General features: G+C 38.3%; 1 protein-coding gene across 1 annotated transcript; it reads right to left on the reverse strand.

Annotated features, from left to right (window-relative positions):
* Positions 1-2803: 2803 nt before the first annotated feature.
* LOC121395575 (UPF0688 protein C1orf174 homolog) lies at positions 2804-8951 on the reverse strand. The gene is made up of 4 exons (XM_041569391.1): positions 8890-8951; positions 8334-8693; positions 6322-6460; positions 2804-5017 (listed from the first exon to the last, which is right to left on the reverse strand). The coding sequence occupies exons 2-3, from the start codon at positions 8625-8627 to the stop codon at positions 6323-6325; spliced, it is 432 nt and encodes a 143-aa protein (XP_041425325.1). The 5' UTR covers positions 8628-8693; positions 8890-8951; the 3' UTR covers positions 2804-5017; position 6322.
* Between the last annotated feature and the right edge of the window lie 2693 nt (positions 8952-11644).

Consider the following 11644-nt stretch of genomic DNA (forward strand, 5'->3'; position numbering starts at 1 on the left):
TGCTGATGATCCAGAGAGCCGGTCTGGGCCGACGGGGCCGACAAGAACCGGGGTCCGTCGGGTTTTTTCTCCGTGTCCCAGGCCGACCCTGTTCAATTATTAATTGTTTTTTTTTTTTTTAAATTATTCAAAATATTTAAATATTTATTTATAAAAATTATTAATTTCTGTCTACTATGGAAACATTAGGGATGCACCGAATCTAGGGTTCGGCCTTTTTCAGCAGGATTTGGATTCAGCCAAATCCTTCTGCCAGGCCGAACCGAATCTAAATTTGCATATGCAAATTAGGGAATGGGAAGGAAATCGTGTGACTTTTTGTCACAAAACAAGGAAGTAAAAAATGTTTTCCCCTTCCCATCCCGAATTTGTAGATGCAAATTAGGATTCGGATCGGTATTCGGCCAAAGCTTTCTTGAAGGATTCGGGGGTTCGGCCGAATCCAAAATAATGGATTCGGTGCATCCCTAATTTAAAGTAGTTTGTCGAATTACGAATTGTACCTTGATCATTGTCACTAGTTGATCTAGTGCAAAGTGCTCAATTACAGCTGGGAGTTTCTGAAAGGGAAATAACACAAAAAATGGTGCTTTATTATGAAATAATATTTGTATGTATTATAAAAATAAACAACATTTCAATTCCCTGACATTCATTTTTGCAGTATGAGACAGATCTGCTGTCGTGTGTCAAAAATACAGGAAGAGTCCCCGAAATTATGCCTCAGCCGACCGAGTGGTTTTATACTGGTCATGAAACTTTTGAGCTGTCTTTTAAAAGAAGGTGCCTTGGTGGTGATACATTGTTTATATAGGGAATCATCTACTCCCCTATTGTAAAAAGGGATATTTATAAGTCACCAAGGAGTTCAATGACCATATAACGGCACAGGGCTGAAGGCCGAGGTCTTCCTTTTGTGCTGGGTGCCATTGGCATGCTGTAGGTGACACAGGTGACAAAATGCAGGGTCACCTACATTCCAATAGGTACTGGGCTTTATATATTTATAAGCAGTTACACAAGACAGTAACTGCTTGGGAGTATTTTATGAATTCCTATCCCACATCAATTGAGTCTGAAGTCTGGCCTTGAATACATACTGAAATAGCACACTATATTTATTGTTTTAATTTTATCAAATGCACATTGACAAGATTTTTACCTTTTAATTCAGAGGCAAATTTTTCCAGTTGCTCTTGAACGGAGCACATATGGCTGATAGTTGACCATGGAAAAAAACGAATTTCCAAAAGCTCATCGAAAGTTCTCAGAATAGAGAAGTGAGAGGCTGCAGTGAATGGAGAATAGCCAGGAGCAAAGTGCAAAGGGAAAAGTCACTTTGATAAAAGCAATGGCACTCTAAGATAATTTAAAGGGGTGGTTCACCTTTAATGTAACTTTTATTATGTTATAGAACAGCCAATTTGAATTAACTTTTTAATTGGTTTTTATTATTTTTTTACAGTTATTTGCCTTTTTCTTTAGACACTTGCAGCTTTCAAATGGGCGTCGCTGACCCCTTCTAAAAAGCAAAAGCTCTGTAAAGCTACAAATTTATTGTTATTGCTACTTTTTATTACTAATTCTTCAAGCCAGGCCTCTCCTATTCATATTCTAGCCTCCTATTCAAATCAATGCATGGTTGCCAGGGTAATTTGAACCCTAGTTACCAGATTGCTTAAAATGCAAATTGAAGAGCTGTTGAATAAAAAGCTAAATAACTCAAAAACCACAAATAATAAAAAATTTAAACATATGGCAAATTGTCTCAGAATATCACAACCCCTTTAATTACATTCTCCTTTTTGTGTTTTTCCTTTTCAAATATCTAAAATGAATCTACCCGTGAAGTTTTTTGTGTTACCTATATGCTGTTAGAGATATTTTACGTATAGTTACTGTACCAGAAGCTGTGCCAGGAGGAGCCCGCAGAGCCCTGTACTTACCGCTTGCCTCAGAGCAGGCAGTAGGCTGCTCCTCCTCGCGCTTCTTAATTTTCACGTCTGAATGACACACAAGTTAGGAGGTGAGTGTAAGCCTACATGCCACCCCTGCCCTTCCATCTTATATAAAGTGCTGCCCAATGCAGGCAACCCTATATCGAAGGGGAAAGCCATCGGTTTCTGGACTTGGAAATGCAAAACGCAGTGAGCATAGTCCAAAACCGAGGCTTATCACTTCGAAACAAGCAGACTTTTGAATCTGCTCTGAATACAGCAGACCTATCAGTTAAAGGAGAAGGAAAGGTAAAAACTAAGTAAGCTTTATCAGAAAGGTCTATATAAATACACTAGCAAACTCAAAGTAATGCTGCTCTGAGTCCTCTGTCAAAAGAAACACTGCATTTCTTTCCTTATATCGTATTTACATGGACTTCTGTATCAGACTTCCTGTTTTCAACTTAAACCTCCAGGGCTTGAGCATGCTCAGTTTGCTCCTCTCCCCCTCCCTCCCTGCTGTAATCTGAACTCAGAGCAAGCAGGGAGAGACTCAGGCAGGAAGTGATGTCACACCAAGCTAATTTGGCAGCTGCTACCCTAGAGAACAGAGTGTCTAGAGCTGTTTACTCAGGTATGGAAAATCATTCTAAAGAATAAAAATGGTGTTCTAGCTTGCACTGTTGTGGCTAATCTATTGGTAATAAACTGCCTTTGTAGCTTTCCTTCTCCTTTAATCCATGTGGCTATGCGGTACTGCGCGCACACAAACACACACACACACACACTCCTGAATGAATGTTTTAAAGTCGGTTACATTCAGAATTTGATTATGAGCCAAGTATCAAAATAACGTAAGAAACATGTACAGAACAATCAATATTTATTTTGGTCATAAAGCGTGTTGTCAACATAAATTACATGTGCCCTTTGGGCCTCTACAAGAAATGAAATGTACCAGAAATGCAGGACAAGCCCAAATCACTAGTACAGTCTTTAACAAAAAACACCCTTATATACCAATTACAAGTTACCTGACGTTATTTGTCAATACACAGGACGGATCCTTAACAGATTTTGTGCATATTTATAATTCTGATCAGCAAATAAACTCAACATTAAAGATTTGTTATAAATCTTTCTAATCGCTTCCCTTATATTCCAGTGTATCTCAAGACTGGGAAAGGAGTCCCCCATTCTGTTTGCATTAATCAGAATATTCTAATTGTGTAAGTAGATAATAGAATAGTTTATATTATTACAGAAAGCAAAACTGGAGGCCTAAGTTGAAAAGGACCTGTATATAAACTGGTTTATGAACCAAGCATGTAAATAAATGTGTGTAAAATATCCCATTAAAAAGAAAAATGGAAATATGAATGGAATATGAATGTCATTTCATTAGGTAAGGACCCTACCTATTGTGCCCTACCTGTTTCCAAACGACAGAGGAGTACAGCAGGGGTTGTTGGCTCCATCTTGCATCACTCAATCTTCTCTTCAAATAATTGCCTACACCCTTAACCCCTGCTGTGCTACTCTGCTATTTGGGAACAGGTAGAGCAAACAGGACTGTACTGGAGACAGCAGTGACGTTTGGGAGGGGTCTTAACTTAAAGGTGAATTATCTTTAAATCATATTTTAGTATTGTATAGAATGGCGAATTCTAAGCAACATTTGAATTGGCCTTCATTTTTTCTGGGTTATTTTTCTGTATTTTTTTGATTATGGCCTCTTCCTCTAACTCTTTACAATTTTCAAATGGGGGTCACTGACCCCATCTAAAAATCAAATGCTCTGTAAGGCTACACATTTATTGTCATTGCTACTTTTATTACTCATCTTTCTATGCAGGCCTTCTCCAATTCATACTGCAGTCTCATGTTCAAATCAATGAATGGTTGTTAGGGTAATTGAGACAATAGCAACCAGATTGCTGAAACAGAAAAGTAGAGAACTGCTGAATAAAAAGCTAAATAACTTAAAAATTATAAACATAATAAAAAAAAAGTAAACCAAGAGTAAATTGTATCAGAATATCATCATACTAAAAGTAAATTTAAAGGTGAACAACCCCTTTAAGTAATTGATTTTTGTCAGGGCCAGTGACATACAAATGATTTTCAGGCACTTTCAAACTATTACAAATTAACACATTAATTTCTGGCGTTATAATATTTGACATTTTAGATATTAAGAACTGTCTTGAGTTCCTGGATTTTGTCATTGCCATTTTTTTTAGAAGTGTACGATTTCTTTTAGAAATGCTGAAGTTTTGGGAAATTCAAATTTTATCTCTTATTCCTTGCTTAACAGTTTGTATATCTTTGGTTATGATACAAGTAAGAATAATTGCACTTATATTTTCTGGTGTTTTATAAACATACTCAGAAGAAAAGAGATTCTATACAAACATTGTCCATGCAGCTGCTACGTTACTTGTGAGTCCAGGGGAACGTGAGAGTTCATGTTTGATGCACTAATAAACCGTTTAGATGTAACCTCATTTGGCACCAGTGTTTCTACAGTGCTGTCTTAAAATTTAATTTTACATCTATGCCTTACCGTGTTATTTGGTGTCAGTTCAGAATAAAGCTTTTTAAAATTCAAATTATTTAATAAAAACAATTTACACAAGCAATCGAAGGAGAGAAAAAAAGCTGCACTAAGATATGTTTAGGATCTACCGCATATAAACCACTTGTAGAAGATCTAGATGTATCCTATTAAATGTAAATTACTATACATCAAAATACCACAAATCCATTCCCAGCTCCAGAAACTTTTTTTTGATTTGTACAACTCACATTTACAGCTAAATACCTTGTGGAAACAAACCATTGCAAGTTGTCAGGTTTAGCTAGGGAGTGTGTTGGGTCCAAGGAGGGGGGGAAAAATTAGGCTTAAACAGCCTACTTCATTTTGAGTTTAATATAAAATATTACGTTAATAAAGACTCTAATGAATCAACATTGTTCTTCGTGTCTTATTACATGACTCTGAAGTTTAGGATTGGGACAAATATTTATACTTCTGGATTCCCCCGGACACACACATTCAAGCTTGGCTCTGCAGAATCCTAGAACAGAAAAAGAAAATGATCATTTTAATTGCCTTAATATGTTTGATGTATGGTTTAACACAATTACACAAGCACTTTCACACCAATTAAGTTAACCAGGCACTAGATGATTTGCTTTGATTGGTTAGGTTGCCAAACAAGTGGGGGTTTGTTTTGGATCAACCTAATTTGGCCTACTACTTGGGAGGCCAAATCAGTCAAACATCTTACCTCTGGGCCAACAGTCAGATCACAATAAGGGTCCTGGGCAGACCGGTTATGGCTCATACATAGGCCAATAAGCTACCAACTCAATCTGTAGTGGCCAGGTCTGCAGCCAATGGCCAGCTTGATTTCATGTCTGGTGAATACATCTGGTACATACAAAGTACAGTAATGCTGCCTTTCTTGCTACAGGCCAGCAAATCCAGACTGGGATTCAGAACAGGCCCTGGCATTCAGGGGTGTAACTATAGAGGAAGCAGACCCTGTGGCTGCAGGGGCACCCAGGAGGTATAGGGGCCCCATGAGGCCCTAATTCATATACAATTTCAATAAATATTGGAGAAACAAGTCAATCTCTAAACATTTTGGGGGCCTGAAAAATAATTTGCTGTGGGGCCCAGTAATATCTAGTTAAGCCACTGCTGGCATTCCCAGTACAGAGAAGCTCATTCAGCTTTCCACCTGCCCAATAAACAATGGCTGTCTCCAGCATCTTACAGCAGCCTGCCAGAACTCACAGATTGGAAGTCTGGCCCTGCAGTCCAGTATATACATCAATTAAATCTCAGCTCAAGCCTCAAGGTAGGTGAACAAGAATAGCCCACCTGCTTCCCCTGTCCTGCTCAAATTAATATATGCAAATCCAAAAAAAAAAAAATATATATAAAAAAAGGGCACTTCATGTATTCATTTTTACATTTTTAAGGAGTGTTTTTTTGGATTCATTTATAGCAAGTATGGAGGCTTTCAAGTAGCCCCCTGCAGCAAGGACCCCCCCTCCTTTTGAACTTAGTGCTTTGTGTGTCATCCTAACACATGTGTACTGCAAATTAATAGTGTATATGTATCAGGAGCACAGTGTTTTTTCACATCTTTGTTTGTGACCTATAAATAAAAATGTGTGGCCCAATGCACCACTGTGATCACGTCAAATGCTCTGGACTCCTGCAGTCACTTTCCACTCATTTCAGGTGTGTTTCAGGTTGATCCCAACCAACACACCAGTGGCAGCTATAGGAAACACCTTTCCCATTTACATGAATAAGAAGTGCCTGCAGTGCCAGTTGCCCAACAAAAATATGAAACAAAACCCATACCTTATTTAAATATTTCCTTCATTAACCAAGCCGTCAGCATAGTCATCATCATCATCATCTTCCTCCTCTTCCTTTGCTCTAAAATGCAGGTTTCTGAACTCTCTTCTGCGCATCGAAGCACAACAAGGCACAGCAGGTCCTAACAGAAACCACAAACATTTTAATCATATGAATGTGCATGAAATGTGAAAATAAATAGTGACTACTGGGAAAAATAATTTAAAAAAATATATAATAATAGATTATTGCATTTAAATGGATAAGGAATCCAAAGTAGCCCTTGGCATCTGTACGAATTTTAAAACTTCACAGGACACGGCAAAAATGGATCCAGTCATGCAGCGTTCTTTCAAGTCCATTTTGGCCAGGCTCATCTTGTAGCTTTTTTTATTGGCTCTGTGCCAACCCCAACCTCACTTGCCATCATAGAACACAATTTACAGAAGCCGCTAGGACTGCATGCTACTTTTAGTATGATATCGAGAGTGATATTCTGAGACAATTTGGTTTTGATTTTTTATTATTTGTGGTTTTTGAGTTATTTTGCTTTTTATTCAGCAGCTTTCCAGTTTTCTCTTTCATCAATCTGGTTGCTAGGGTTATGCTAGGGTCCAAATAACCTTAGCAACAATGCATTAATTTGAATAAGAGACTGGAATATGAACAGGAGAGGCCTGAATAGATAGAATAATAAAAAAAATCCATATACCCTGTTCTTCTATGAGGGGGCTGCTATATTTGTGCAGTAGGAGTCCGTTAGCATTAGAAACTGACAGGTTAAGTGACAGTCAGGTTGCCAAAACAGTCAGGTTTAGAAACTTCAAGTGACAATTAAGCAGAACTATCAGCAAAAAATGATCAACATGACCTATAGGTAACTTTTAATGTAGAACATTTGTCAGTATCACTTTAAGTATTCAAGCCAGTTGGAGTGGACAACTTTGCACGTGCACCTGCTACTTGAGAGTTCTAAAGGTCTGGGTGAGTTCCGACCAATTGTCCTACACTCCACTATCCCTTTGCAATTCCAGCATTTCTATTATGTGCTTCTCTTACATCATTTTTCATCCCAGATATCCTTTCTTTCATGCATTTTTACATTTTCCCCCCATATTTCTATACCTCTTACCTCTTCCTGTGGTTCACCTTGTGGTTCTCTAAATCTCCAGCTTCTGCAGCCTCCTTTTGTTTTAATCATTTTGCTTTTCTTCCCATTTATACATTCTGCTACTCACCATAGTCTCACTTCTGTCCCTATATACTTCTTATTACTATCTTCTGGTTTCTTTTGCAGTGGCACTGATTATCTTGTTGTTCACCTTGAAGTTAACTTTTAGTATGCTATAGGATGGACAATTGGACAACACAATTTGTCTTTATTATTTATTTCTTATAGTTTTTTAATTATTTGCCTTTTCTTCTGACTCTTTCCAGCTTTCAAATGGGGGGGCATTGACCCCATCCCATCCAAAACAAATGTTCCATAAGGCTACACATTTATTGCTATTGCTACTTTGTATTCCTCATCTTTCTGTTCAGACCTCTATTCATATTCCAGTCTCTTATTCAAATCAATGCATGGTTGCTAGGGTAATTTGGACCATAGCAACCAGATTGCTGAAATTGCAAACAGGAGAGCTGCTAAATAACTCCAAAGAAACCCACAAATAATAAAACATGAAAACCAATTGCAAATTGACTCAGAATATCACTCTCTACATCATGCTAAAAGTTAACTCAAAAGTGAACGACCCCTTTAAAGCATCAGCACTATGCCATACTTGCAGGTGAGCTTCTTTCTGGATAAGATGTGCAAGTGCATATTAAGTGTGTCAGTCTGTGTGTTTATGTAGAACTGCACACGTACGACCCAGTCAATTTGCTTGGTGGTTCATAGGACATTTGGTAATGCTCAACCTCCACAGATAACTACATAAATGTGCTGATGCAATATTAATATATATTAGGATGGATGATAAAATTATGTTTGATAGACATCAAGGAAAACTCACCTGCATTAGATCTGCATTTTCAAAAAAGAGCCCCAGAGGCATCGGTTGATTGCTGTCTTCATCTACAAATGGACTGCCATTCAGATAAACCTCTCTTACTTTAGAGGGCTCAGAGAATGTTTTGTGACTAAACCCTACTCCATCCTCACGGTCATCTGTTAAGCCATTACGTGAAACCTCATTCAAATCAGAAAAGGGGGATGCAGAAGGACATGTATTAACGTTTCCAGCATTGCTTTCATTAGACGCTATGTTGTCGGTTTTGCTTATGAATTCCTGTTCATCAGATTCCATCAGACCCTTTTCATCATTTTCCAACTTCTTTGGAGACTTTTTGTCTGTGTTTTTGCTAGAAACTGCCTGCAAAGAAAAAGGGTGGAAATTTAGAGTTAGTCATATGCATATGTGTATGTACATACACACACACAGTTAAAGAGAATAGAGGTCATTTACACAGGTGCAAAATTGTATACATTTACATGTTATTCACAAAGTTACTTGCACTAATACATGTTTCGGTTCAACCTGCAATCAAGTGCATGCAAATCTAACATACCAGGTAATTAATTAAACATAATCTGTTTGTAATACCACTCCATTTGATAACTGCCCTGCAACCAATATTCCACAATTACATCTGGCCTTTTCTGCTGTAAGGATCAGATGATATTCATTTTTATAGAACCAACTTTAGTGAATGGAGGAAATAATTAATCAGGTTCAAACCTGAGGCAAGACCAGGAGGTTAAGAACTTTGCAATCCCCACAGCACCCAGTGTATCCATTGTTATTCTACTACAGCTATAGGGTGACATGAGCATCACTGTAATGAATAATTCATCAGAATTTGAGCATAGATGTCTAAGAGGTACTTTTATATCAGTGTGTAAAATAGAACACAAAATAAAAACACTAGCGCTGAAAATGATGCCATTTCATTGTACCTCTCAACACACCTGTCATAACAGGACAAATTCCAGGGGGAAAAGAATGTATGGTATAGGTATGGGACCTATTATCCAGAATACTAAGGATATGGGGTTTTCTGGATAACAGATCTTTCCGTAATTTGGAACTTTATACCTTAAGTCTACTATAAAATCATGTAAACATTGAAATAAACCCAATAGGTTGATTTTGCTTCCAATAAGGATCTTCGTTTGGATCAAGTACAAGGTACTGTATTATTATTACAGAGAAAAAGGAAATCATTTTTAAAAACTTGGATTATTTGGATAAAATGGAGTCTATGGGAGACAGCCTTTTTTTCGTAATTAGGAGCATTCTGGATAATGGGTTTTGTGATAACGAATCCTATACCGCTACTAAAGCAGTGTAAAAGATTATATGAAAAGCTGCACTGCTAAGCTTTTTTTTTCGTCTGCAAAATAATAACTTGTTTCACATTAGAATTCTATCCTCTGCTATACATTCATGTAACTCATTACATAGATTGATAAATACATGTGATTTTACACTGAGTATGATGGCATTAAAGTGGTGATGGCTGATGTTTTTTCACCTTTATACATTGCCAAAGTGTTCACATTTTGTATCAAACATCCATTAAGGGGAGGGGAAAAGAAAGGAAAATAGGTTGTTTCTGAGTTTTCAAATTATTTTTTGAGGAGAAAGCTGGAGACTGTCGCCTGTGAAGTATTTTTCTCCAGTAATGTACGTGCAAGTTGGGGGTGGACCCTTTATAATCAAGCATACTACTGACATTAGTGCAACAATATACGAGTGGACTTTGTCACAGAATTTTTGTGTTTTAAACAACATGTTTTTTATGTATATTGTGTGATGTTTTTTAAAGTTTTTTTTAAAAAACAACTTTTTCACATGCTATACAAAGGTCGAGAGCTTTGCTTTAAACTGATGTTGAGTAAGTTGTGTATGGCTAATTATGTTAATTGGTCACTGCTTTATATTTGTTGCACTTATGTGTCAGTAAGTTGCTTGAAGGGGGGTCACCCCAAATCGTTGCCCACCTGCACAAAGAATAAAAGCAAGAGGACAACCTGCATTTCCTTTTGCCTTTGAGTCCACGAGTTTTCTTATTCTATATATTGGGGTTGCCTACTCTACCTGGTGCACTCTAGGCTTCTCGTGTGAAGATATTAGAGTGTGTCTGCTTTAAACTTGTTTCCTCATAACATTTATCACATTGCTGCATGGAAGATCTGTTTATTGATAAAGCATGAAACACAAGAGATAAGGGAATCCAACCCCCTCATCTACGAAAAAGTCCCCACTGGCCCGTTCGCTGGCCCCTCCTGCCTGCCCCTTTACACGTCTGTACCCGATTGTGTCCCCCTAGAAATACTGACAGCACATACAGAGTCAGAGCAGCGGAGCTCACGGGCAACATCTTTGGCTCTTCTGCACTTCTCATATGTTCAGTGCATAGTGCGCATTGCGCAAATGGAGCAAATCTTCCGGTTCTCCGACACTGGTGCATGCGCGTACAGTAACGGAAATATGCTGAAGGGAAGAAACCCGAAGACTACTGCATTGTGGGGTCAGTAATTCTAGAGGACACAATTCGGGGGTAAGACTGTGCAGAGGGTAGGCAGCGGAGGGGGGCCAGTGGGACTTTTGGCTACAGGGGGGTTTAGTTGCTCCTTTAAGAATGGAATGAGGCGAACACAGAGGAAGCATTTCTACAGTGGCAGAAAAAAATGATAATACTAAATGCAATTCTGTCATCTAGTTGGTATGAATGGCATCTGTCACTGTGCACATGGGTGGATTTAACTTCAAGGGGTTGTCTACCTTTGAGTTACTTTTAGTATGATGGTAGGAGTGATATTAGAGCCAATTTGCAATTGGTTTCATTTTTTATTATTTGTAGTTTTTTGAGTTATTTAGCTTTTTACTTAAGCAGCTGCTTATTTCCATCATTCTCATTTTATAAATATCTGGTAACTAGGATCAAATTTCTGTAGCAACATGCATTTATTTTGAATAAGAAACGGGATTGTTTAATAGGAGAGGAACAGTGCCGGGCCACGCTGGGCAGAACGCCCTTGAGGCTGGCAACCTTTAGTGGTGCTGTCTGCTGCATGTGGCGATGAATCTACGCTCGCGTGCGCAAAGGCCGAAAAAAGCTAGAGTCGCGCAAGTAAGGGAAACGGACTTAGTCCAACAAGGAGGCTTACTGCCTGGGCGCCTCCCAGCTTTGCGCTCTAGGCACGTCCTATCTATACTACTCCTTTCAGACTGAGGGGACCTTACTAGAAATATAGAATTTGCTTTATCAATGGGGTAGCGGCGCCATTTTTGAAACTGGAAGCGAAGGAGAAAAGGCA

Source organism: Xenopus laevis, chromosome 7L (genome assembly GCF_017654675.1).
Source record: "Xenopus laevis strain J_2021 chromosome 7L, Xenopus_laevis_v10.1, whole genome shotgun sequence".
Classification (NCBI taxonomy): domain Eukaryota; kingdom Metazoa; phylum Chordata; class Amphibia; order Anura; family Pipidae; genus Xenopus; species Xenopus laevis.

Excerpts from the sequence above, each read along its gene's own strand:
- LOC121395575 (XM_041569391.1), bottom strand. The coding sequence starts at position 8,627 with ATGGAATCTGATGAACAGGAATTCATAAGCAAAACCGACAACATAGCG. Across the intron at positions 6,461-8,333 it reads AAAATGCAGATCTAATGCAG|GACCTGCTGTGCCTTGTTGT; the intron begins GTGAGTTTTCCT and ends GGTTTCTGTTAG.